The sequence below is a fragment of the Pseudophryne corroboree genome, chromosome 3 (assembly GCF_028390025.1).
Source record: "Pseudophryne corroboree isolate aPseCor3 chromosome 3, aPseCor3.hap2, whole genome shotgun sequence".
Lineage (NCBI taxonomy): Eukaryota > Metazoa > Chordata > Amphibia > Anura > Myobatrachidae > Pseudophryne > Pseudophryne corroboree.
The window spans coordinates 445,426,648-445,454,333 of record NC_086446.1 but is presented as its reverse complement, the minus strand read 5'-3'; the positions used below and the strand labels follow the sequence as shown (position 1 = coordinate 445,454,333).

At 48.1% G+C, this 27,686-nt stretch overlaps 1 protein-coding gene and 1 long non-coding RNA gene across 8 annotated transcripts in view; one reads left to right on the top strand and one right to left on the bottom strand.

Moving 5' to 3' along the window:
• Positions 1-2,478: 2,478 nt before the first annotated feature.
• On the bottom strand, positions 2,479-6,214 carry LOC135055901 (uncharacterized). The gene is made up of 3 exons (XR_010243847.1): positions 6,084-6,214; positions 4,449-4,645; positions 2,479-2,725 (listed from the first exon to the last, which is right to left on the bottom strand). It is a non-coding gene; the product is annotated as an uncharacterized LOC135055901 (long non-coding RNA).
• Positions 5,873-27,686, top strand: part of PCIF1 (phosphorylated CTD interacting factor 1) — a 216,138-nt gene continuing 194,324 nt past the window's right edge. For 2 of the 7 annotated variants that reach the window (XM_063960476.1, XM_063960469.1), the window contains exons 1-5: positions 6,770-6,851; positions 7,556-7,679; positions 7,754-7,878; positions 25,469-25,603; positions 25,710-25,813. In XM_063960476.1, coding sequence (XP_063816546.1) covers positions 6,786-6,851; positions 7,556-7,679; positions 7,754-7,878; positions 25,469-25,603; positions 25,710-25,813 — 554 coding nt within the window. In that variant the 5' untranslated portion in view covers positions 6,770-6,785. Of the gene's footprint in view, positions 5,985-6,195; positions 6,286-6,486; positions 6,574-6,622; positions 6,702-6,769; positions 6,856-7,555; positions 7,680-7,753; positions 7,879-25,468; positions 25,604-25,709; positions 25,814-27,686 lie in introns of those variants that run through there. The other 5 variants (XM_063960475.1, XM_063960472.1, XM_063960474.1 and 2 more) reach the window with 5 other exon arrangements.

Below are 27,686 nucleotides of genomic sequence, written 5' to 3'. Positions count from 1 at the left end.
TCTCTCATGTATAAGACTGAGTCTTTTATATGGTCAATTGTTAGCAGGATCGTGTCTCTGTCTAACGTGTCAATATTTTCTGACAGTTTATCTGACCACGCAGCGGCAGCACTGCACATCCATGCTGACGCAATAGCTGGTCTGAGTATAATGCCTGAGTGTGTATATACAGACTTCAGGATCGCCTCCTGCTTTCTATCAGCAGGTTCCTTAAGGGCGGCCGTATCCTGGGACGGTAGTGCCACCTTTTTAGACAAACGTGTGAGCGCTTTATCCACCCTCGGGGGTGTTTCCCAACGTAACCTATCCTCTGGCGGGAAAGGGAACGCCATTAGTAGCTTCTTAGGAATTACCAATTTCTTATCAGGGGAAGCCCACGCTTCTTCACACACTTCATTTAATTCATCGGACGGGGGAAAAACTACAGGTAGTTTTTTCTCCCCAAACATAATACCCTTTTTTGTGGTACCTGGATGTAAATCAGAAATATTTAACACCTCTTTCATTGCCTCAATCATGCAGTGAATGGCCTTAACGGGCATTAAATTTGACTCATCGTCGTCGACACTGGTGTCAGTATCCGTGTCGACATCTACTTGTGCCACCTGAGATAACGGGCGTTTCAGAGCCCCTGATGACTTTTGAGACACCTGGACAGGCACGAGCTGAAGACTCGGCTGTCCCACAGTCGGCATGTCGTCAATTTTTTTATGTAAGGAGTCTATACGTGCACTCATTTCCTGCCATAATACCATCCACTCAGGTGTCTGACCCCCAGGGGGTGACATCCCTGCTAAAGGCATCTGCTCCCCCTCCACATCATTATCCTCCTCAAACATGTCGACACAGCTGTACCGACACACTCCACACACACAGGGAATGCTCAAACAGAGGACAGGACCCACAAAAGCCCTTTGGGGGGACAGAGTAAGAGTATGCCAGCACACACCAGAGCGCTATATATATATATATATATATATACAGGGACTAACTGAGTTATGTCCCTAATAGCTGCTTTTTATATAATATACTGTATACAGTGCCAATTTTAATGCCCCCCCTCTCTTTTCCCTCTTACTGTACTGTAGAATTGCAGGGAAGAGCCAGGGAGCTTCCTTCCAGCCGAGCTGTGAGGGAAAAATGGCGCCAGTGTGCTGAGGAGATAGGCTCCGCCCCTTTTTCGCGGCATATTCTCCCGCTTTTTATGGGATTCTGGCAGGGGTATTTACCTCACATATAGCCCCAGGGGCTATATATTGAGGTATTTTAGCCAGCCAAGGTGTTTTTATTGCTGCCTCAGGGCGCCCCCCCCAGCGCCCTGCACCCTCAGTGACCGGAGTGTGAAGTGTGTATGAGGAGCAATGGCGCACAGCTGCAGTGCTGTGCGCTACCTTGGTGAAGACAGGATGTCTTCATGCCGCCGATTTTCCGGACCATCTTCTTGCTTCTGGCTCTGTAAGGGGGACGGCGGCGCGGCTCCGGGACCGAACATCAAGGCTGGGCCTGCGGTCGATCCCTCTGGAGCTAATGGTGTCCAGTAGCCTAAGAAGCCCAATCCGGCTGCAAGCAGGCGAGTTCGCTTCTTCTCCCCTTAGTCCCTCGCTGCAGTGAGCCTGTTGCCAGCAGGTCTCACTGAAAATAACAAATTCTAAGACTATAACTTTCTAAGAGCTCAGGAGAGCCCCTAGTGTGCATCCAACCTCGGCCGGGCACGAAATCTAACTGAGGCTTGGAGGAGGGTCATAGTGGGAGGAGCCAGTGCACACCAGGTAGTCTAAGATCTTTCTAGAGTGCCCAGCCTCCTTCGGAGCCTGCTATTCCCCATGGTCCTTACGGAGTTCCCAGCATCCACTAGGACGTTAGAGAAATACAAGTGGGTCACATGCAAGTGACCCCTCTGTTGAGTTCAGGAGTCAAATTTGTGGCCCAAGACTAGTTAACCCTTGCAAAACTACAGCTACTTATTCAAAATGGCAAAATATGGTGTTTGTGCCCACTTTGCCACTGTATTTAATGCCCAAAACAGCGTTGGGCCAGGCAAAATACAAGTGGGTCACATGCAAGTGACCACTCTCTGTTGATTTCAGGTGTCAAATTTGTGGCCCAAGACTAGTTAACCCTTGCAAAACTACAGCTACTTATTCAAAATGGTAAAATATGGTGTGTGTGCCCACTTTGCCAGTGTATTTCATGGCCAAAACAGCGTTGGACCAGGCAAAATACAAGTGGGTCACATGCAAGTGACCACCCTCTGTTGATTTCAGGGGTCAAATTTGTGGCCCAAGACTAGTTAACCCTTGCAAAACTACAGCTACTTATTCAAAATGGTAAAATATTGTCACAACTGAGGGCCTGAGCTGACGGGAGGCAGCCTCAGTTGTAGGGGCTGAGATGTACTGGAACCTGGGAGGTTGTATCAGACCCCTGGACATGTAAGTAACATGAAGAATAACCGCCCGAAGGCGTGACCACGACAACTTGAATAAAAGTCAATGATGTTTATTTATGACAAACTCCATGCATCACAGTAGCAGTAAAAGAAACATAAAATCAGCAGAGAAATAATACAGTTCCTGGGTACTACAGGGTGGCAGGGGCCACAGAGCTCTGGTAGTATGAGACAGTTCTTATTATCTGCGAGTTGGAAAGTCCTTACCAGGCCCGACTGTAGCAATGAAGAAAGCCCAGGATCGTACCAGCTGGTGTTCCAGGGAAAGCTGGACTGCTGTAAATGAAATGATTTAAGAATGGAGTTAGAACCGGAACTGAAAACCATTTCTCCTCTCTTCACAGGTAAAAACACCATCTTCATGCTTGTATATCTGAGTCTCTCATCTCTCTCTGGCTACACTTTTCACACCCCAAGGAAGTTTGTCTGCAAATGTCTGTGATCCTTCTTCAATGCAAAATAACCTCTGTTAATTAGCTGAACTTCTGATTGCATACCTCCCCCTTTGCCAGCTGATATAGTTGAAGCATTTAAGAGCAATATTATCAAGGCCTGCAGTCAGGACTTGGCCTGCTTGCAATTGTGAAGAATATGATTTAAGAATGGAGTTAGAACCGGAGTTTGAACTGGATTTGAACTACGCTAAAATCTCGCATAATACAATTTCCCCAAACACTGCAACTCGGGACCATCATGTGGCCTCTCCTCACCTCTGCCTTGAGACCACCAGGACCAATGCCTACTACTTCTCTGTCCAAGAACATCATGAGTGCCCCCAAGACTACCCCTCAAGCTGAGCAGGGAACTGAGGGGCGTGCGCATCAGGACCAGATTTTGCTGGGTCAATTCCATTGGACATTAGTGTGCACTCCACATTCTTACACCCACCCGCACTGCTCCCCACACTCTCACACACACCCGCACTGCTCTCATGAGACCAGGACATTTATCATTTTCACAAATTAATGTTTTCCTGCAAATGTGTCTTTCTTTTCTTTCTTCTTACAGGGTACTTTCCCCCCACTGTGTGCTATTCCTGTAATGTGTACCTCCATTGGTTGCACACCCTGCCAGCAGTAACCTACACAGTGCGCCTCACATGGCTGCCTCGGATGGTTCCTCCATGGGCAGGGTGTGCTTCATTTGGATCTTTCCATGCAGGGTATAGCATACTCCTACACTCGTGTCAGTTTTCTCGTGAATGCATTTGGCCCTTGTATGGCTCATCTCCCACTGTGTAACCTTCGTAGTGCGCCCAACATGGCTGCCTTATCTGGTAAACTTGTGGATGGGATGAAAAATACATGGACCTGATGGTTTTACTGGAACCCTACTCTGAACCTAAGGACTCTGCAATCTCCCCGTTTTGTGTTCTCTTCTAGGGGTGGACTATTCCACCCTGGGTAATCCTACGCAGAGCGCCTAAGATGGCTGCCGCACCTGGTACCTTGTGAGGATGGAATACACAACCCCTGGAGGTTATTACCCAAAATGCTTACACCAACCCTGCATTATGCTTTCTGTCTTTATTGTCTGTGTGGTTTCTTTTGATGTAATACTTAAATCTTCTGTATTATGTGCATTGTTTGAGTTCTAGTTGGCGCCGCGGATGGCTGCCTCGGTGCTGCTCTGCCAAGCAGCCTTTGTGTTTAGTCCTACATGTATAATATGTCTAATATGTTGAGTCTATTGTACAGTTGCAATGTGCAGTATCAACTCATACGTGTAATGTATGCCATGTTCTTCCCCCTTCGTATGCTATGTATTCCCCCTTCATGTTGCTGCTTGGCGATGCATTGTACCACAAAGAATTCCTAGTGTACGTGAGTACACCTGGCCAATAAAGCTGATTCTGATAGCTGCTGTGGGTTCTGGTTGGAACCAGACAGATGTTGGCACGGAGTGGATACTGGCTGGAACCAGTTAAATAATAAATGAAGCTTGAGAGCGATGCAATATGAATGAAATGTAGAGCTTGAGAGCGGAGAAATAATAATACCGGTGGAGAGTGGTAAACTGTAGAAAGGACACCGGCCCTTTAAGAGAAGCTGTACTCTGCTGGAAGCTGGGCTGGAAGCAGGTAAAGTTGTGGCTGGAAACAGATGAATCCAAAATGGATCGGAGAGTCAGGCTACACCGCAGGTGGAATGCTGGTGCGGGTCTCTATGGTGGAAGTCTTGAGACAGGAGCTGGAACCTGGAAGACAATCACAGGAAAGAGACAAACAGGAACTAGGTTTGACAACCAAAGCACTGATGCCTTCCTTGCTCAGGCACAGTGTATTTATACCTGCAGCAAGGAAGGGATTGGCTAGGCAATTATGCAGATTAACAATACTGACAACAGATTGGAGGAAATGATCAGCTGACAGAATCCAAGATGGCTGCGCCCATGCAGACACTTGGAGGGAAGTTTGGTTTGTAATCCATGTGGTAATGAAAACAGTAATGGCGGCGCCGGCCACTGGAGACAGGAGACGCCAGGCAGACAAGTGCACATCCAACCACGCGGACACAGCGGAGGCCGCGGCTGACGTAATCCACTCTGACACTCTGCATGCAGAAGCTCAGGGACGGCGGCGGAGGCCGCGGGAGACGCCATGCCAGATGTATTATGGCGTTACTGTGACAGCGTCTCAGAGAGACAGGAGAGGATGCAGGAATGTGAACATTAGGATAACAGATGGGATCCGGTGCTGGAGCGCTGAGCCAGCCTTAGGAGGCATCTGATGGGTAAGAAATGGCGTCCAGATACCCGGATCGTGACAAATATGGTGTTTGTGCCCACTTTGCCTGTGTATTTCATGCCCAAAACAGCGTTGGGCCAAACAAAATACAAGTGGGTGATATGTAAGTGACCACCCTCTGTTGATTTCAGGTGTCAAATTTGTGGCCCAAGACTAGTTAACCCTTGCAAAACTACAGTTACTTATTCAAAATGGTAAAATATGGTGTGTGTGCCCACTTTGCCAGTGTATTTCATGGCCAAAACAGCGTTGGGCCAGGAAAAATACAAGTGGGTCACATGCAAGTGACCCCTCTGTTGAGTTCAGGGGTCAAATTTGTGGCCCAAGACTAGTTAACCCTTGCAAAACTACAGTTACTTATTCAAAATGGTAAAATATGGTGTGTGTGCCCACTTTGCCAGTGTATTTCATGGCCAAAACAGCGTTGGGCCAGGCAAAATACAAGTGACCACCCTCTGTTGATTTCAGGGGTCAAATTTGTGGCCCAAGACTAGTTAACCCTTGCAAAACTACAGCTACTTATTCAAAATGGTAAAATATTGTGTTTGTGCCCACTTTGCCTGTGTATTTCATGCCCAAAACAGCGTTGGGCCAAACAAAATACAAGTGGGTGATATGTAAGTGACCACCCTCTGTTGATTTCAGGTGTCAAATTTGTGGCCCAAGACTAGTTAACCCTTGCAAAACTACATTTTTTGAATAAGAAGCTGGAGATCGAATAAGTAGTGAATAAGAAGCTGGCTGAATAAGAAGCTAACTTCAGCATCGTGGAGAGGGTCATGTTGGGAGGTAAGCGAACACATAATGCAGTATAAAATACCCCACAACTAATTGTACTTTCCTTTATAAAGACAACAAACAAAAAACAACAACTCGTATTTACCGTACCAAAAAAAAAATCGATTTCTGCTACTCTGCCACAACAAAGATGGAGGCACGGGTCAGTCGAGCAACAATGGTGGGCAGAGCATGCGCACTGCACAGGGCCGGGGCTGGAATACAAGATGGCGGCCCCGGCGGGGAGGGAGAGGCGGAGGCGGGATAGCAGCGAACGGACAGGAGTCAGTGACGGAGATTGCCTCGGCCCCAGGTGAGGCTCCCGGGGCGTTCCACGGCCTGACACCCGAACCGTCTGGTGCCGCAAAGTCCCGAGTCCCCGCAGGCCCAGCCCCCGCCCCGAGCACGCCCCAACAAACCCGCAAAACAACTGCAATGCCTGAGCCGCCAGCGTAGCTGCTAACGCCATCTTAGAACCGCCCGGGGAGCGCGCTCTGTGGGGCGCGATCACGATGGGGAAAAGCGACTGCTTGAGCGCGCCAAAACGAGAAGGAAGCGAATAATAATAAATATGAATAAATAAAATCTTCAGCGAGTGGCGGTGTGTGCGGGTCTATATGTTGGTGCTTTGTGGGTGTGCGTAGTGTTTGTAACTGTGCGGTTGTGTGTGCGTGAGACGAGTCATGGAGCGGGAGTCACGCTATGTAGCTGTTTACCACATACACGGAGGTACATGTCCGCCGCAGCCCGGTCCGTCCTCTGTGGCGTTTGCTCGGTGCGAGGCTGGCGGCTGCTGTGGTGTAGCCTGCAGACATGATCAGAAGTGCTAGGGCGCTTTGTATGGAGGAGTGGTCTGTGGCTCTATGGATATACATGGATGTGTGTACGCACTGTGCGCTATTTCTGTGTCCATTTTATGTATCCTTTATTGCTCCTTACAATCTCTCCGCATAATACTCACAATGCAGCCCTGGTGTCGTTCCATTTACACGGTGCTCACATCATTATAGTAATGAAGGGCAACACGAGAAGCCAGAGCATGAAGCTGCAAAGCGAATAATACGTTTGTGTATTAATTGCTTGTTACTGGATAATACTATACCCATGCTGAAACGTATCCAGTACATTATGTGGGTGCTCGGATGCAACATTGTATGATCACTGATAATAAATAAGCCATGATACATTGGTGTTTAACATAATCAGCTTTTAAGGATTCCATACATAATTCATAATAGGGTAACACGCTCCAAATACTGCAGTTCTTATTGTGAATCAGGTACATAGTAACAAAATATATAAAACATTACTAAAAGACAATGTTTAAAAGAAAAGAAAAAAAACACATGCATTGCCTAGCCAATATGATTTTATATATGTGATCTCTACAGAAGATTAGCTTTGTATAAATCAGTCCAGTAAACAAATGCTAGCTACACACTCTTGTATTGTTATTTAACAGACTTCTTTGCATCATGTGTACAGCATCCTGATGCACAAGCCTTTATATCCGAGATCTTTCATAAACCTAGGGATCAGATCACCTGACTCCAGTAATCATGTGTCCGTTTTTGCATCACTAGTTTGTCCATAGAAAGATGGCCCGTGATAATCATGGAAATTCTCAGGAAGATGCCGCCTTGATCAGCCTGTCCCCAAGTACATCAAGTTCACCTCGACCTCCCCGCCCTTTATCAGATTTGCCAGGTAATGCAGTGCCTTCTAGTGGGGTCCGCTCTGCAATATAATATGTGGCACTCATATCTCCTATCTCTCCCTAGATGAGCTTTTGCAAGCTGGATGGGAGAAGTGCTGGAGTAAGAGGGAGAGTCGTCCTTATTACTTCAACCGTTTTACCAATCAGTCCCTGTGGGAGATGCCTGTCCTGGGCCAGCATGATGTCATTGTGAGTAACAGATGCACACAGCACAATGCAAACTATATTGCAGCTACAAATCATCCCCGATATTTCTGGCCAAGGTTCAGATGTAATTTGTAGTAACCTAATTATCACTTTTTTTTTTTGTTTTGTTTAAAATAAACTGCTAGGCCTAGTTTGTGTACTAGCAGTGATCCTATTATACCCCTTTCACACCGCACAAATAACCCGGTATCGATCCGGCATATTGCCGGATCGACACAGGTTGGTGTACAGTGTGAAAGGGCCATGGTCTAATTTCCGGGTCGCCTGACCCAGTAATTCAACCTGGGAATAAAGCAGTGTTTTTCCCGGGTTGAATACCAGGTCAGTGGCAGCGTGAACGGTTTCCCGGGTCCGTTCACTACATAGGGAGAGGCGGCGCAGAGATGAGCTCATCTCCCAGCACTGCCTCCGCCCCCGCTGCCGGCTCCGCCACCTGCCGCTATGGCAACCAGCCCGGGATATTGTGCAGTGTCTCTCACAACTGCAAGCACAGTAGAAGCTGCTCAGTCAGTCTGGCAGCACTTATCAGATGCATGAAAGGTCGGGGTCACCGCAATCAGATGCATTCCCGATATTGGCTCCTGCATCTACCGCCATCTGAAGATGTCAGTAACCCCATTGTAGCCTGTGGGCTTCACATTGCGTTTGTAGCCGTTGGAGGGTTCTCCTGCAAGTGGCCTCTGTGCTTGTGTGGTCTTAGCTTACAGTGCATGCGCAGAAGCCCTGGTAACCGTCACAGCACATCGCAGGGATGGGTTCCTTCCAGAGCCCTCGTCCCTGCCTGTGCTGCATCATACACTCAGAGGATAGGATCACCCCTAGGCGTAAGATCCTGTCCAGTTTACATTGAATATGCTATCCTTGATAAATCCTCTACATGCTAGAACTGCTGGTGTCACATTAGAACTCCTTACTTTCTTGTTGACACATCTAATCCATGTGTCCTCCATGCTTAACAGCCTTGAATATTTTGAACATATGGGGTATAGAGTAAGGTTGTCAGGTTATTAACATATGGATCTGTGCACTACTCACATTCTATATACACTGCGCTGGTACTTTGGGAGAATGCAGCAATTTAACTTCCAGCAAGGGCAGGTGGTACCCTGCCGTTCTGTTAGTTGGATAGGGGGGTGTATAGTATTTGTGAAAAGTAGAGTGGTGTTCCCCCATTTACAGAGGTGTCACCGGGAGTTGTGACACCCAGTGTGCACTGTTGATCTCCCAGCGCACCGTGGGCGCGTTTGTGGCAAAAGGGGGCGTGGTTATATATAAGGGAAGGGGGGGACCTCGCTGGGGATCCCAAGATCATCACTCTGGAGGCATGCCCTGCATCTCTGGGCATGCCACCGGATCTGTCAGCTCCTCTTCTATGACAGGAGCCAGGTGCTGTAGGAGACTGTCACACTGCAGCTCCTGTCACTGCGGAGGAGCCGACATTTTGGTGTCTCCACATCCGCCTTGTGACCCTCCACATCCGCCTTGTGATGCCACTGCCCATTTATGACAGAATTATAAATCCCTCCATTCAGTTGATACTCTTAAACTTATTTGTTATTACTTAACAACCTTATTTTCACATTAATAGATTGGTAACATAATGTAAAATGTTTTTGTATCACCTTTTGTATAATGACAAGGAATAAGTAGATTTTTCTTCCATAAAGTGAGGGCTGTGGTCTGCTTACCAAATCTAACCACCGTGCAATATGTGCAAATGTATTCTACTGATATATTGCATTACAAGAAAAACTGTTAGACTAGCTGCAAGTTACAACATGTATCAGAACACGATAATTAATTATCCACGTGGATACACATTTGCAATTACAGCTAATTTTCTGTTATAGCTGGGAGTGTCATTAGAACAAGCCTGCATAATGAAGGTATTTATTTGACGTACACATTAGTAGCTCGCAGATATACTCTGCTGTGGAAAGGTATAGTATTATAGTGTTCTATACATTGTAAAATAACCTCAACAGCCATTAGTGGTATTAAGCTGATGTACCTGGTTGTTAGGCTTGGGCTCATCCGCTCATATACCAGCGTGACTCGGCTCGTGTCTGCACTAGAAAACAGTAGCATGCTCATGTCTTTTGCTATTGTATTTAGTGCTCTTTGTTAGCATTATATAAGGAAATAGTGATTAAGTAAAAAAGGTATTCTAAAAATACAGAAATAGATTTGCTGAGATAATTTATGTTGCCTATTCTACACCTACATTGTATATCTATAAATGTGTACATACGTACGTCACAAAATACAGAAATAGATTTGCTGAGATAATTTATGTTGCCTATTCTACACCTACATTGTATATCTATAAATGTGTACATACGTACGTCACTTTCTTTACAGGCAAAGGGTTAAGCTTGGTACATTTACCAACAGGTGTAGCAAAGCAACTGGAAGAAAGATTACTCATTCAGACAGCCTTCTAAACTGGGATTAGTAAAATAAGAAATATAGACGGTCTCTGAAAACACGCTATTGTTGGTAAACTGTATCTAGGGAATGTGGTAAAACTGCATATAGTAAAAATACACAATTAGTTTTTTTCACATTATTTGGAAACCCATGTTAAAACGCACTTGTATGTTTTCTCAGATATGCTGGAAATTTCAATCTAAAAGCACTCATTTTGGCACTTGAAGTGCATCTAAAAGGGCCTATGTATGAATTTTTCCCCACATAAAATTATGTAGAAACTATTAAAGTTAATGCATAATTTCTCATACGTCCTAGAGGATGCTGGGGATGCTTCAAGAACCATGGGGTATAGACGGGATCCCCAGGAGACATGGGCACACTATAAGACTTTGAATGGGTGTGAACTGGCTCCTCCCTCTATGCCCCTCCTCCAGACTCAGTTAGATTCTGTGCCCAGTGAGACTAGATGCACACTGAGGAGCTCTCCAGAGTTTCTCAGAAAAAGACTTATATTAGGTTTATTATTTTCAGGGAGACCTGATGGCAACAGGCTCCCTGCATCGTGGGAGTGAGGGGAGAGAAGCAGACCTACTTCTTCTGAGTTCAAGGGCTCTGCTTCTTAGGCTACTGGACACCATTAGCTCCAGAGAGTTCGATCACTTGGTGCACCTAGCTGCTTGTTCCCGGAGCCGCGCCGTCACCCCCCTCACAGAGCCAGAAGACAGAAGCCGGGTGAGTATGAGAAGATCAGAAGACTTCAGTGACGGCAGAAGACGGCGGTTGGGGTACCGCGCGCCATGCTCCCACACATACAACGGCACTGCAGGGCGCAGTGGGGGGGGGGGCCTGGGCAGCATGACATGAACACCTCAATCAGCACTGGCATAAGAGATAACAGTGCCTAGGCACTAGTTAAGGGACCCCCGCCAGTATAAATATAAATTTCTCTAACGTCCTAAGTGGATGCTGGGGACTCCGTCAGGACCATGGGGAATAGCGGCTCCGCAGGAGACAGGGCACAAAAATAAAGCTTTAGGATTAGGTGGTGTGTACTGGCTCCTCCCCCTATGACCCTCCTCCAAGCCTCAGTTAGGTTTTTGTGCCCGTCCGAGCAGGGTGCAATCTAGGTGGCTCTCCTAAAGAGCTGCTTAGAAAAAGTTTTTAGGTTTTTTATTTTCAGTGAGTCCTGCTGGCAACAGGCTCACTGCATCGAGGGACTTAGGGGAGAGAATTTCAACTCACCTGCGTGCAGGATGGATTGGATTCTTAGGCTACTGGACACCATTAGCTCCAGAGGGAGTCGGAACACAGGTCTCACCCTGGGGTTCGTCCCGGAGCCGCGCCGCCGACCCCCCTTACAGATGCTGAAGATTGAAGGTCCGGAAACAGGCGGCAGAAGGCTCTTCAGTCTTCATGAAGGTAGCGCACAGCACTGCAGCTGTGCTCCATTGTTGTCACACACTTCACACCAAGCGGTCACGGAGGGTGCAGGGCGCTGCTGGGGGCGCCCTGGGCAGCAATATTTAATACCTTTATGGCAAAAGAATACATCACATATAGCCATTGAGGCTATATGTATGTATTTAACCCATGCCAGTTATCTAAAACTACGGGAGAAAAGCCCACCGAAATAGGGGGCGGAGCTTATTCTCCTCAGCACACAGCGCCATTTTCCTGCTCAGCTCCGCTGTGAGGAAGGCTCCCAGGACTCTCCCCTGCACTGCACTACAGAAACAGGGTAAAACAGAGAGGGGGGGCATTTTTTTGGCGATATTTTGATATATTTAAGCTGCTATAAAGAACAACACTTATATAAGGTTGTTCCCATATATATTATAGCGCTTGGGTGTGTGCTGGCAAACTCTCCCTCTGTCTCCCCAAAGGGCTAGTGGGGTCCTGTCTTCGATAAGAGCATTCCCTGTGTGTCTGCTGTGTGTCGGTACGTGTGTGTCGACATGTATGAGGACGATGTTGGTGTGGAGGCAGAGCAATTGCCGATAATGGTGATGTCACCCCCCAGGGAGTCGACACCGGAATGGATGGCTTTGTTTATGGAATTACGTGATAATGTCAGCACATTACAAAAATCAGTTGACGACATGAGACGGCCGGCAAACCAGTTAGTACCTGCCCAGGCGTCTCAGACACCGTCAGGGGCTGTAAAGCGCCCTTTACCTCAGTCGGTCGACACAGACCCAGACACAGACACTGAATCTAGTGTCGACGGTGATGAAACAAACGTATTTTCAAGTAGGGCCACACGTTATATGATCACGGCAATGAAGGAGGCTTTGCATATCTCTGATACTGCAAGTACCACAAAAAGGGGTATTATGTGGGGGGTGAAAAAACTACCTGTAGTTTTTCCTGAATCAGAGGAATTAAATGATGTATGTGATGAAGCGTGGGTTAACCCAGATAGAAAAGTGCTAATTTCAAAAAAGTTATTAGCATTATACCCTTTCCCGCCAGAGGTTAGGGCGCGCTGGGAAACACCCCCTAGGGTGGATAAGGCGCTCACACGCTTATCAAAACAAGTGGCGTTACCGTCTCCTGATACGGCCGCCCTCAGGGATCCAGCTGATAGGAGAATGGGAACTACCCTAAAAAGTATATACACACATACTGGTGTTATACTGCGACCAGCCATCGCCTCAGCCTGGATGTGCAGTGCTGGGGTCGTCTGGTTGGATTCCCTGACTGAAAATATTGATACCCTGGATAGGGACAGTATTTTATTGACTATAGAGCAATTAAAGGATGCTTTCCTTTATATGCGAGATGCTCAGAGAGATATTTGCACTCTGGCATCGAGAGTAAATGCGATGTCCATATCTGCCAGAAGGAGTTTATGGACGCGACAGTGGTCAGGTGATGCGGATTCCAAACGACATATGGAAGTATTGCCGTATAAAGGGGAGGAATTATTTGGCGTCGGTCTATCGGATCTGGTGGCCACGGCAACTGCCGGAAAATCCACCTTTTTACCTCAGACCCCCTCCCAACAGAAAAAGACACCGTCTTTTCAGCCGCAGTCCTTTCGGTCCTATAAGAACAAGCGGACAAAAGGACAGTCATATCTGCCTCGGGGCAGAGGAAGGGGTAAGAGAGGGCAGCAAGCAGCCCCTGCCCAGGAACAGAAGCCCTCCCAGGGTTCTGCAAAGCCCTCAGCATGACGCTGGGGCCTTACAAGCGGACTCAGGAGCGGTGGGGGGTCGACTCAAGAATTTCAGCGCACAGTGGGCTTGCTCACAGGTGGACCCCTGGATTCTGCAGGTAGTATCTCAGGGTTACAGGTTGGAATTCGAGAAGTCTCCCCCTCGCCGGTTCCTAAAGTCTGCTTTGCCAACGTCTCCCTCAGACAGGGCGACGGTATTGGAAGCCATTCACAAGCTGTTTTCTCAGCAGGTGATAGTCAAGGTACCCCTCCTACAACAGGGAAAGGGGTATTACTCCACGCTATTTGTGGTACCGAAGCCGGACGGCTCGGTAAGACCTATTCTAAATCTGAAATCTTTGAACCTGTACATACAAAAATTCAAGTTCAAGATGGAGTCACTCAGAGCAGTGATAGCGAATCTGGAAGAAGGGGACTTTATGGTGTCCCTGGACATAAAGGATGCTTACCTACATGTCCCAATTTGCCCTTCACATCAAGGGTACCTCAGGTTCGTGGTGCAAAACTGTCATTATCAGTTCAGACGCTGCCGTTTGGATTGTCCACGGCACCTCGGGTCTTTACCAAGGTAATGGCCGAAATGATGATTCTTCTGCGAAGAAGAGGCGTATTAATTATCCCTTACTTGGACGATCTCCTGATAAGGGCAAGGTCCAGAGAACAGCTGGAGGACGGAGTAGCACTAACCCAACTAGTGCTGCAACAACACGGGTGGATTCTGAATTTTCCAAAATCTCAGTTGACCCCGACGACACGTCTGCTGTTCCTGGGAATGATTCTGGACACGGTTCAGAAAAAGGTGTTTCTTCCGGAGGAGAAAGCCAGGGAGTTATCCGAACTTGTCAGGAACCTCCTAAAACCAGGGAAAGTGTCTGTGCATCAATGCACAAGAGTCCTGGGAAAGATGGTGGCTTCTTACGAAGCGATTCCATTCGGCAGATTCCACGCACGAACTTTTCAGTGGGATCTGCTGGACAAATGGTCCGGATCGCATCTGCAGATGCATCAGCGGATAACCTTATCGCCACGGACAAGGGTGTCTCTTCTGTGGTGGTTGCAGAGTGCTCATCTGTTAGAGGGCCGCAGATTCGGCATACAGGACTGGGTCCTGGTGACCACGGATGCCAGTCTGAGAGGCTGGGGAGCGGTCACACAGGGAAGAAACTTCCAAGGAGTATGGTCAAGCCTGGAGATGTCTCTTCACATAAATATACTGGAGCTAAGAGCGATTTACAATGCTCTAAGTCTGGCAAAACCCCTGCTTCAGGGTCAGCCGGTGTTGATCCAGTCGGACAACATCACGGCAGTCGCCCACGTAAACAGACAGGGCGGCACAAGAAGCAGGACAGCAATGGCAGAAGCTGCAAGGATTCTTCGCTGGGCGGAAGATCATGTGATAGCACTGTCAGCAGTATTCATTCCGGGAGTGGACAACTGGGAAGCAGACTTCCTCAGCAGACACGATCTACACCCGGGAGAGTGGGGACTTCATCCAGAAGTCTTCCACATGATTGTGAACCGTTGGGAAAAACCAATGGTGGATATGATGGCGTCCCGCCTCAACAAAAAACTGGACAGGTATTGCGCCAGGTCAAGAGACCCTCAGGCAATAGCTGTGGACGCTCTGGTAACACCGTGGGTGTTCCAGTCAGTGTATGTGTTCCCTCCTCTGCCTCTCATACCAAAGATACTGAGAATTATACGGCAAAAGGGAGTAAGAACGATACTAGTGGCTCCGGATTGGCCAAGAAGAACTTGGTACCCGGAACTTCAGGAGATGCTCACGGAGGATCCGTGGCCTCTACCTCTAAGACCGGACCTGCTTCAGCAGGGACCGTGTCTATTCCAAGACTTACCGCGGCTGCGTTTGACGGCATGGCGGTTGAACGCCGAATTCTAAGGGAAAAAGGCATTCCGGAAGAGGTCATTCCTACACTGGTAAAAGCCAGGAAGGAGGTGACTGCACAACATTTTCACCGCATTTGGAGAAAATATGTTGCGTGGTGTGAGGCCAGGAAGGCCCCCACGGAGGAATTTCAACTGGGTCGATTCCTACATTTCCTGCAAACAGGATTGTCTATGGGCCTCAAATTGGGGTCCATTAAGGTTCAAATTTCGGCCCTGTCGATTTTCTTCCAGAAAGAATTGGCTTCAGTTCCTGAAGTCCAGACTTTTGTAAAAGGAGTACTACATATACAGCCCCCGGTTGTGCCCCCAGTGGCACCGTGGGATCTTAATGTAGTCTTGGATTTTCTCAAATCCCATTGGTTTGAGCCGCTCAAATCGGTGGAGTTGAAGTTTCTTACATGGAAAGTAACCATGCTACTGGCCCTGGCTTCAGCCAGGAGAGTATCAGAATTGGCGGCTTTATCATATAAGAGCCCATATCTGATTTTCCATACGGACAGGGCAGAACTGCGGACACGTCCTCATTTTCTGCCTAAGGTGGTGCAGCGTTTCACCTGAACCAGCCTATTGTGGTGCCTGCGGCTACTAACGATTTGGAGGATTCCAAGTTGTTGGACGTGGTCCGGGCATTGAAAATATATATTTCAAGAACGGCGGGAGTCAGAAAGTCTGACTCACTGTTTATATTGTATGCACCCAACAAGATGGGTGCTCCTGCTTCTAAGCAGACGATTGCTCGTTGGATTTGTAGCACAATTCAACTTGCACATTCTGTGGCAGGCTTGCCACAACCTAAATCTGTCAAGGCCCATTCCACAAGGAAAGTGGGCTCATCCTGGGCGGCTGCCCGGGGGGTCTCGGCATTACAACTCTGCCGAGCTGCTACTTGGTCAGGGGCAAACACATTTGCAAAATTCTACAAATTTGATACCCTGGCTGAGGAGGACCTTGAGTTCTCTCATTCGGTGCTGCAGAGTCATCTGCACTCTCCCGCCCGTTTGGGAGCTTTGGTATAATCCCCATGGTCCTGACGGAGTCCCCAGCATCCACTTAGGACGTTAGAGAAAATAAGAATTTACTTACCGATAATTCTATTTCTCGTAGTCCGTAGTGGATGCTGGGCGCCCATCCCAAGTGCGGATTGTCTGCAATACTTGTACATAGTTATTGTTACAAACAAATTCGGGTTGTTATTGTTGTGAGCCGTCTGTTCAGAGGCTCCTACGTTTGTCATACTGTTAACTGGGTTCAGATCACAAGTTATACGGTGTGATTGGTGTGGCTGGTATGAGTCTTACCCGGGATTCAATATCCTTCCTTATTGTGTACGCTCGTCCGGGCACAGTATCCTAACTGAGGCTTGGAGGAGGGTCATAGGGGGAGGAGCCAGTACACACCACCTAATCCTAAAGCTTTATTTTTGTGCCCTGTCTCCTGCGGAGCCGCTATTCCCCATGGTCCTGACGGAGTCCCCAGCATCCACTACGGACTACGAGAAATAGAATTATCGGTAAGTAAATTCTTATTTTAAGCGGGACTGAAGCGCGCCATGTAGTAGGCGGGGCTTAGCCCACACAGCTCTGACCAGCGCCATTTTCTCTTCACAGAAGCTGCAGAGACGCTGGCTCTGACCTCCACACTGCTGTACAAGTAACAGGGTGCAAAGCGGGGGGGGGGGGGGGGGGGGGGTGCACAAGTGATTTGGTGCCAATTTATATATATATATATATATATATATATAGAAAGCGCTAACAGGTCTGGCCAGTCTTTTTACTTGCTTCAGTACCGGGATAGGCGCTGGGTTGTGAGCTGGCAGAACTCCCTCTGTGTCTCTCTTACAGGCTTTGTTGTGGGTCTGTCTCCTATAGCCCCAGTGTGGTTGTGGGTGTCGGTACGTGTGTGTGTCGACATGTCTGAGGCTGAGTGCTCTTCCCAGGAGGAGGCTGGAGTGGGGACAGACAATACTGTGAGAGTGGCTGTGTCGGCAACGCCGACGTATGATTGGCTAAATATGTTGAGTGTTTTAAACGCAAATGTGACTCGGTTGACTAAGAGATTTGATAAATCTGAGTCTAAGAACCAGACATGGAGGAAATCCATGGAGGATGCTTTGTCACAAGCACAGACCCCTTCGGGGTCACAGAAACGTGCATTTACCCAGATACATGATACAGATACCGACACGGACTCTGATTCCAGTGTCGACTATAGTGATGCCAGATTAAATCCAAAACTGGCTAAGAGTATTCAGTACATGATTGTGGCGATAAAAGAAGTGTTGCATATATCAGAGGACCCTGCTGTTCTTGATACTAGGGTCTGTATGTTTAAAGGAAAGAAACCTAAGGTAACGTTTCCTCCCTCTCATGAACTGAACGCGCTTTTTGAAAAGGCTTGGGAAAATCCTGACAAGAAGATACAGGTTCCCAAAAGAATTCCAGTGGCATATCCATTCCCCTCTGGGGACAGGGAAAGGTGGGAGTCAATCCCCACGGTAGACAAAGCTTTATCACGTCTTTCTAAAAAGGTGGCGCTTCCGTCTCCTGACACGACAGCCCTAAAAGTTCCTGCGGATCGTAAGCAGGAAAATACACTAAAATCCATTTATGTAATTACAGGGTCGCTACTCAGGCCGGCCGTTGCTTCGGCATGGGTGAGTAGCACTATTGAAAAGTGGGCAGATAACTTGTCATCTGAGGTAGATACCCTGGACAGGGATAGCGTGCTTTTGACTTTGGGTCACATTAGGGACGCTGCAGCATATTTAAAAGAAACGGTAAGGGATATTGGCCTTTTTCGGATCAAGGGCCAATGCCATGGCAGTCTCAGCGAGGAGAGCATTGTGGATTTAGCAATGGAATGCTGACGCTGACTCTAAGAAGGCGAGGGAGTCTCTACCGTTTAACGGTAGGGTCTTGTTTGGTAACGGCCTCACTGACCTGGTATCTACGGCTACCGCGGTTAAGTCTTCATTTTTACCTTATGTTCCTGCACAGCAGAAGAAATCGCCTCACTATCAGTTGCAGTCCTTTCGGCCCAATAAATTCAAAAAAGGACGTGGGTCCTCCTTCCTTGCTGCGAGGGGAAGAGGAAGGGGAAAAACGTCACAGGCTGTGGCAAGTTCCCAAGAGCAGAAGTCCTCTCCGGCTTCTACCAAATCCACCGCATGACGCTGGGGCTCCTCTGCGGGAGTCCGCACCGGTGGGGGCACGTCTCCGACTCTTCGGTCAGGTCTGGGTGCACTCGGACCTGGATCCTTGGATAATAGAAATAGTAACCCAAGGATACAGGTTAGAGTTTCAAGACGTGCCCCCTCACCGATTTTTCAAATCGGCCTTGCCAGCTTCTCTTCTAGAGAGGGAAGTAGTATGCGCTGCGATACTAAAGTTGTGTCAAAATCAAGTAATTGTCACAGTGCCCCCGTCACAACAGGGGGAAGGTTTTTATTCGAGCCTGTTCGTGGTCCCGAAGCCGGATGCCTCAGTCAGACCGATTCTGAACCTAAAATCCCTCAATTTGTTTCTAAAAAAATTCAAATTCAAGATGGAATCTCTCCGAGCAGTGATCTCCACTCTGGAGGAGGGGGATTTTATGGTGTCGGTCGACATAAAGGATGCCTACTTACATGTCCCCATATATCCTCCACATCAGGCTTACCTGAGATTTGCTGTTCAGGATTGTCATTACCAATTTCAGATGTTGCCGTTTGGTCTGTCCACGGCTCCGAGGATTTTCACCAAAGTGATGGCGAAAATGATGGTTCTCCTGGGCAAGCAGGGAATCACAATTATCCCGTACTTGGACGATCTCCTCATAAAGGCGAGATCCAAGGAGCAGTTGCTGAAAAATGTTTCCATTTCACTGACAATTCGGCAAAAACATGGTTGGCCCCTAAATTTGCCAAAATCACAGTTGGATCCGACGACACGGCTGTCGTTACTGGGTATGATTCTGGATACAGAGAGTTATTCTTCCAGTAGAAAAAGCTCTGGAAATACAGAACATGGTAAAACAGATTCTGAAACCAGCAAAGGTGTCAGTTCTTCAATGCACTCGGTTGCTGGGGAAGATGGTGGCCTACGAGGCCATTCCGTATGGCAGGTTGCATGCCAGGGTGTTTCAGTGGAACCTGTTGGACCAGTGGTCCGGCTCTCACCTGGACATGCACCGGAAAGTAATTCTATCTCCCAGGACCAGAATCTCCCTTCTGTGGTGGCTGCACAGTTCTCACCTTCTGGAGGGACGCAGGTTCGGGATTCAGGATTGGATCCTGGTGACCACAGATGCAAGCCTCAGAGGCTGTGGAGCAGTCACACAGGGAAGAAACTTTCAAGGAAAGTGGTCAAGCCAGGAAGCTTGTCTACACATAAACATTCTGGAATTAAGGGCCATTTACAACGGCATCCTGCAAGCAGAACATCATCTTCGCGGTCTGCCTGTCTTGATTCCGTCAGATAACGTGACAGCAGTGGCGTACATAAACCGCCAGGGCGGAACAAGGAGCAGAGCGGCGATGGCCGAGGCCACGAAGATTCTTCACTGGGCGGAAAGACATGCCAGCGCTCTGTCAGCAGTCTTCATTCCAGGAGTGGACAACTGGGAAGCAGACTTCCTCAGCAGACACGATCTCCATCCAGGAGAGTGGGGTCTTCATCAAGAGGTCTTTGCAGCAGTGACAAGTCGTTGGGGAGTTCCTCAAGTAGATATGATGGCGTCCCGCCTCAACAAGAAACTTCAGAGATATTGTTCCAGGTCAAGGAAGCCTCAAGCGATAGTGGTGGATGCCCTAGTGACACCGTGGGTGTTTCCGTCGATATATGTGTTCCCTCCTCTTCCACTCATTCCAAAGGTGATAAAAATTGTAAGAAGAACAAGGGCGATACTCTTTGTTCCGGATTGGCCAAGAAGGGCCTGGTATCCAGATCTTCAGGAGTTGCTCATAGAAGATCCCTGGCCTCTTCCTCTTCGGGAGGACCTGTTACAACAGGGGCCGTGCGTGTATCAGGACTTACCGCGGCTGCGTTTGACGGCGTGGCGGTTGAACGCCAAATCCTAGCCCGAAAGGGTATTCCCAGTGAAGTCATTCCCACACTTCTTCAGGCTAGGAAAGAAGTAACGGCAAAGCATTACCACCGTATTTGGAGGAAATATGTGTCTTGGTGTGAATCCAAGAAGGCTCCTACCGAAGAATTTCACCTGGGGCGTTTGCTCCATTTTCTACAAACAGGTTTGGATGCGGGCCTAAAGTTAGGCTCCATTAAAGGACAAATTTCGGCCTTGTCGATCTTTTTTCAGAAAGAATTGACCTCCCTTCCAGAAGTTCAGACCTTCGTGAAAGGCGTGCTACACATCCAACCTCCATTTGTGCCTCCTGTGGCACCGTGGGTTCTTAATGTGGTGTTGCAGTTCCTGCAATCGCATTGGTTTGAACCTTTGCGCAAGGTTGAGTTAAAATTCCTTACTTGGAAAGTAGTCAAGTTGTTGGCCTTGGCGTCCGCAAGGCGAGTGTCTGAGTTGGCGGCTTTGTCTCACAAAAGCCCCTATTTAATTTTCCATGCTGATAGAGCGGAGTTGAGAACTCGTCAGCAATTTCTACCGAAAGTGGTTTCATCATTTCACGTGAACCAGCCTATTGTGGTGCCAGTGGCTACTGATGCCTTGGCGGATTCAAAGTCTCTCGATGTGGTCTGAGCTTTGAAGGTCTATGTCGCCAGAACGGCTCAGATTAGGAAAACAGAGGCTCTGTTTGTCCTGTGGGCTCCCAACAAGATTGGGGCTCCTGCTTCTAAGCAGACTATTGCGTGCTGGATTTGTAATACAATTCAGCAGGCTCATTCTACGGCAGGATTGCCGTTACCGAAATCGGTGAAAGGCCATTCTACCAGAAAGGTGGGCTCATCCTGGGCGGCTGCCCATGGAGTCTCGGCGTTACAACTTTGCCGAGCTGCTACTTGGTCGGGTTCAAACACCTTTGCAAAGTTTTACAAGTTTGATACCCTGGCTGAGGAGGACCTCTTGTTTGGTCAATCAGTGCTGCAGAGTCATCCACACTCTCCCGCCCGTTCTAGAGCTTTGGTATAAACCCCATGGTTCTTGAAGCATCCCCAGCATCCTCTAGGACGTATGAGAAAGTAGGATTTTAATACCTACCGGTAAATCCTTTTCTCTTAGTCCATAGAGGATGCTGGGCGCCCGTCCCAGTGCGGGCTGTATCTGCAGTTTGGTTATAGTTACAATCATGTTGAGTTCAGTCAATCTGTGACTGTTGTTGGTCATGCCGTTGCATGCGTTGTTTGTTGAATGCCATGTTGTACAGCGTGTTGGAGGTGTGAGCTGGTATGTATCTCACCTTAGTTTAAAATAATTAAATAAATCCTTTTCCTCGAAATGTCTGTCTCCCTGGGCACTGTTCCTATAACTGGAGTCTGGAGGAGGGGCATAGAGGGAGGAGCCAGTTCACACCCCTTTTAAAGTCTTAAAGTGTGCCCATGTCTCCAGCGGATCCCGTCTATACCCCATGGTTCTTGAAGCATCCCCAGCATCCTCTACGGACTAAGAGAAAAGGATTTACCGGTAGGTATTAAAATCCTATTTTTATAGTTTTAGGCTATGTACTAATACCATAATGCAAAGATTTCACAGAAATCTCTTGCAGAATGCTAATTAGCACTATAGATCTCAGTCTCCCTTATCATTGGGGACTACGATATGACAGCTATGTACTAAACCCTGAAAAGCATAGCTTTCAGTATTTGTCCACGTTAGTTTACACTATCTGCAGATGGTGTAAAGCAGGGGTGGCCAAACAGTCGATCGATCGCGGACATGCGACCAGTCGATCGCGATCCGCCGCCCAGCCACCCGAAGCCGCGCCTCTCCTGCCTGCCGCTCTGCCTCCTCAGTCTGGTCTGCGGCAGTGACGGCCGAGTGTATAGCTCAACTCAGGTGCCGGTTCGTTAGCCAATGAGAGCTCGCGGACCGGCACCTGATTTGAGCCATACACGCTGCCGTCACCGCCGGAGATCAGACTGAGGAGGCAGAGCGGCAGACAGCAGAAGCGCGCGCTGCGCTCTCCACACACCAACGGTGAGCTCTTCTATGGGGGCATATCTGGCATTGTGGGCACATAGCTCAGTGGGGGCATATGTGGCACTGTGGGGTCATATGTGGCACTGTGGGCATATCTGGCTCTGCGGGCACATGGCACTGTGGGGGCATATCTGGCACTGTGGGGGCATATCTGTAATCTGGCGCTGTGGGGGCATATCTGTATCTGGCACTGTGGGGGCATATCTGGCACTGTGGGCACATGGCACTGTGAGGGCATATCTGGCACTGTGGGCACATGGCACTGTGGGGGCATATCTGGCACTGTGGGGTCCTATGTGGCACTGGGGGCATATCTGGCTCTGCGGGCACATGGCACTGTGGGGGCATATCTGGCACTGTGGGGGCATATCTGTAATCTGGCGCTGTGGGGGCATATCTGTATCTGGCACTGTGGGGGCATATCTGGCACTGTGGGCACATGGCACTGTGAGGGCATATCTGGCACTGTGGGCACATGGCACTGTGGGGGCATATCTGGCACTGTGGGGTCCTATGTGGCACTGGGGGCATATCTGGCTCTGCGGGCACATGGCACTGTGGGGGCATATCTGGCACTGTGGGGGCATATCTGTAATCTGGCGCTGTGGGGGCATATCTGTAATCTGGCACTGTGGGGGCATATGTGGCACTGGGGGCATATCTGGCTCTGCGGGCACATGGCACTGTGGGGGCATATCTGGCACTGTGGGGGCATATCTGTAATCTGGCGCTGTGGGGGCATATCTGGCACTGTGGGCACATGGCACTGTGAGGGCATATCTGGCACTGGGCACATGGCACTGTGGGGGCATATCTGGCACTGTGGGGGCATATCTGTAATCTGGCACTGTGGGGGCATATCTGGCACTGTGGGCACATGGCACTGTGGGGGCATATCTGTATCTGGCACTGTGGGGGCATATCTGGCACTGTGGGCACATGGCACTGTGGGGGCATGTGTATCTGGCACTGTGGGGGCATATCTGGCACTGTGGGCACATGGCACTGTGGGGGCATATCTGTATCTGGCACTGTGGGGGCATATCTGGCACTGTGGGCACATGGCACTGTGGGGGCATGTGTATCTGGCACTGTGGGGGCATATGTGTTTGAGGTTTTTACCTGTGGGGGCCAATGTGTTATTTTGTGTGAGGCAGTCATTACACTCTGCGCAGCAAGGCTACGTCCCTTTTTTTTAGTTATGCCAAGCCCACTTTTTGTTATGCCACGCCCCTTTTTTTTGCAGCGCGCGCTATTATTCCTCCTAGGTAGATCACAAAAGCTTTTTAGCTTTCACAGTAGATCACCGACTCCAAAAGTCTGGCCGCCCCTGGTGTAAAGTAATTTTAGCCTACGGAGGCATGGTAGCAGGAGAAAGATCTTTTGATCTCCCTCCCGCAGCCTCCTTCCGGTGCTGGCCCTGATACCGGAACCTGACACTGTGCTCATGCTTAGAGGGTAATTCAATTGTTTAATCGTGCCTGATCTCCCATCTAAAGTGACAGTAGATCGCAGGACAATATTCAATTGTCCGTGACGTGAAAAGCCCCGTCTGGACTCGACTCCCAAATGGGTCACTTTTCATGCATTTCAACTTGCCACCCACGGGGGGTAGTGAGCTGAAATGCAGTTCTCGCACTCGTCGGCAGCAACATTTGAACAGCTGCTTGCGGCTGTGCACGGGTGCAGGTACCCACGATTTCATTTAGATCTCGCCCTAAGTGTCAGGTTCCCCTGGAGGAATTTTTCGCACATGTGAAAAACGTCTTCAGATTGCCATGGAAATAGCTCACAGGGACAGCGGTTATTGCTACTGCTGTCCCTGTGAGGAAAGGAAAGTTATGGGCCCTACACACTGGCCGCGGTGGCCGACGGACGATCCGGCGGCGGGGGAGGGGGGGGGTGACGGGGGGGAGTGAAGTTACTTCACTCCCGGATGTCACCCGGCCCCATAACCATGCATGCTAATATGGACGATATTGTCCATATTGGATTTAAGGTGTAAACGAGCCGGCACCAAAGATGAACGACCACGGGGCCGCGCATCGTTCATTGTTGGTGCCTACACGCTGACAGGGGTGGTATTCATGTCACCGCCGGTCAGCTGACCGACAGTCACATGACCTCCTCCACCAGCCCGACGGGTCAGTATCCCGATGGTCGGCATGCCGACCAACAGGGACTATTTCCACTCGTGGGTGTCCACGACACCCATAGAGTGGGAACAGAACCTGTGGCGACCGCAGGTCGCCACCGAGCCCGCAAGGGGCTTGCTGCACTCGTCCCTCCCCGCCGGGATCCCGGCGTCGGTATGCTGCCGGGATCCCGGCGTCGGTAAGCTGAGACCGCCGGTCAGCAGTACTACACCCCGCTGACAGATATGAACAATTTCTCATTCATTACTGAACAAGATTGTTCATATCGGCCGCACACATCGGCCAGTGTGTAGGGCCTTTTAGTGCAAATCGCACCGTGTGTACACCATGCGATATTGATGCGCACTCCCGTGGAGTCGGTATCGCAAGAAAAGATGGACTGTGCAGGCAAGTCAATCTGACTATATTGTGTACAATCTAGTACATAGTGTAGTCAAAATTGTCACATAGTCAAAATATCAAGTAAAGATAGTCGGTATCAGTGGTTCTGGGCTTCGGGGAGTTCAGGGGACATCGCAAAGTCAAAATCGGAGATAGTCAATATCTCACCGTGTGTATGCACCTTTTAGTTTTCAAACATAGCCTGTAAAATGTAAGGTAGAAGCTCATTAGCTAGTACTTTGTCTCTTACAATTTTATCTCTCTGGGCTTTGATAAATACGGCTACACCCCCACAGACCTAGTGAGGGAATATGTGGTGCCTACTGTTCTCAACATTATAAAAAAAACATAGATGATAAAAATTCAAGAAAGTCACTCGTTCAGGAAAGTAAAACTAATAACAGGTCCTGACATCTGTTTCTGACAGTCAGATCCTTTGGGCCTTAATGCAGCACCAGTTCCTGCAGAAGGAGCAATGCCAACAACGCCCAAAGATACCAAACCACGCAAGAGAAGACTGTCTGAGGAAGTGGCAGTCACCGATGGCACCAAGAAGTTGAAGGTAGAATTTTCTTGTCCTTTTTTTTATTTTATTTATTTATTCGCCATTTATGCTATGTTCCCCTTGAGCTAGTTGACTCTGACATCATCATTATATTTGTTATTAGGTAGAGTCTACACCTGTGACCCCGTCACCTGTGCCCAGTTCGCCAGTCGTCCCAGGGGTATCTGTGGAGGAAAAGCAATTTGCGACCCTGATAAAGCCTTCAGAGTGAGTGTGACACTTTTGGGGATATATTATAGTAGCTTTCAGTCTGATATGAATGTAACAGTCTGTGGGATTGGTAATAAGGAAAGAGATACTGTTGCAGTCTCATTGTGTGTCTCCATGGAGGGTATGAAAGTTTCTTGTTTGTGGTACGTTATTAATTCTAAAATACAAGTTTGCTTAATACAAAAGGCAAACAAATGTTAAAATTCAATATTGTCGGCACGATGTGGCCGCAAGTATCTGGAGTGCAGGAGGGGTGTGAAAACTAAAAAAAGAAGTGCAGTACTAAAAGCAACAGAAGGATTAGGAAAAGCACCAAGAAAGGGGAGCCAGTGTCATTTAGAAAAGAGGTATCAACTAGTGTGAAAGCAAAAAAGATGGGTAGTAGTTTCACAATAATAACGACAAAGAGGTGTATCTTGCTAGACAGAAGAAGGATAAGAAGGTGATCAGGTGTGCAAAGGCAGAAGAGGAGACAATAGCCCAGTTAGTAGATAAAGCGAGCAAAACTTTTTTTAAGTATATACAGTAGGTGAAAGGAGAAAATCAATTAGAGGAATAATAAGACTTAAGACAGAGGGTGAGAGTTTGGTTCAGCAAGACAAGGCAATAGCAGATCATCTAAATAATTTTGCTCAGTATTCAATACAGAAAGACAGGCGTAGGGACCACAGTTAAGTTGCAAAGAACTTTCATAAAAATAAGTTAGCTGAAAGTACAGAGGCAAAGGTACTAACAGAACTCTCAAAACTGGAAGTGGATAAATCAATGGTGCCAAAAGGGATACATCTAAGGATACTAAAAGAGCTTAAAGATGTGCTGGTAGCACTATTACCAGAATTATTCAACCAGTCACTAGCTACATCTGCAATTACAGAGTACTGGAAAAAAGTGAGCATAGTCCCACTGCATAAAAGTGGAAGCAAGGAAGAAGCAAGTAACTACAGACCAGTAAACCTTGCACCAGTAGTAGGGAAAGTAATGGAAACACTATTAAAATAAGAGTTGTGGTTTATCTTTACTCAAACAACTTACAGGATCCCAAACAGCATGGGTTTACTGGGGGTAGGTCATGCCAAACAAATCTTACTGACTTTGTGGACTCTGTGACGAAAGTAATAGATCAAGTGGGGTCTGTAGATGTAGCATATCTAGACTTTAGTAAGGCATTTGACACAGTCCCACATTGCATACCGTTAAATAAACTCGACAGTGTAGGACTGTATTATAAAACAGTTCAATGGATAAGAACCTGGTTGCAGGATTGGAACAGACAGTTGTAGTAAATGGAGTGCATTCTGTGGAGGGAAATGCTGCCAGTGGAGTAACCCTGTACTAGGGTTAAATAAATCTGTACTAGGACCAGTGCTCTTTAATATCTTTGTTGGTGACAATGGTATTGAAGGAAATGGTAATGGTGACATTTGCAGATGACACAAAGATATGCAAGACGGTAGACACACAGGTAGGGTTAAAATAAATGATTGATGATTTCGGTAAACTTGAGGAATTGTTCAAGGATGTGGCAACTACAATTTAATGCTAAAAAATGCAAAATCATGCACTTGGGTCTCAAAAACCCAAAGGCTAAATACAGTATCAAGGGTAACATAATGGAAACTACTGAGGAGGAAAGGGATCTAGGGGTCACTATTTTAAGTGACTTCAGCAGGAAAGCAGAAAGGGAAGTCAGATGCTTGGTTAGGGATACAGTCAAAATGCCGGCTGTCGGGATACCAACGCAGGAATCCCGACAGCTGACATTTTACTGCCAGTCGGATTACCGTCACCCGCCTGTAACTCCCATTCGGTTTGTGGATCCACGCCACCAACTGAGTGGGAATAGAATCTGTGGCAAGCAAAGTTCGCCACC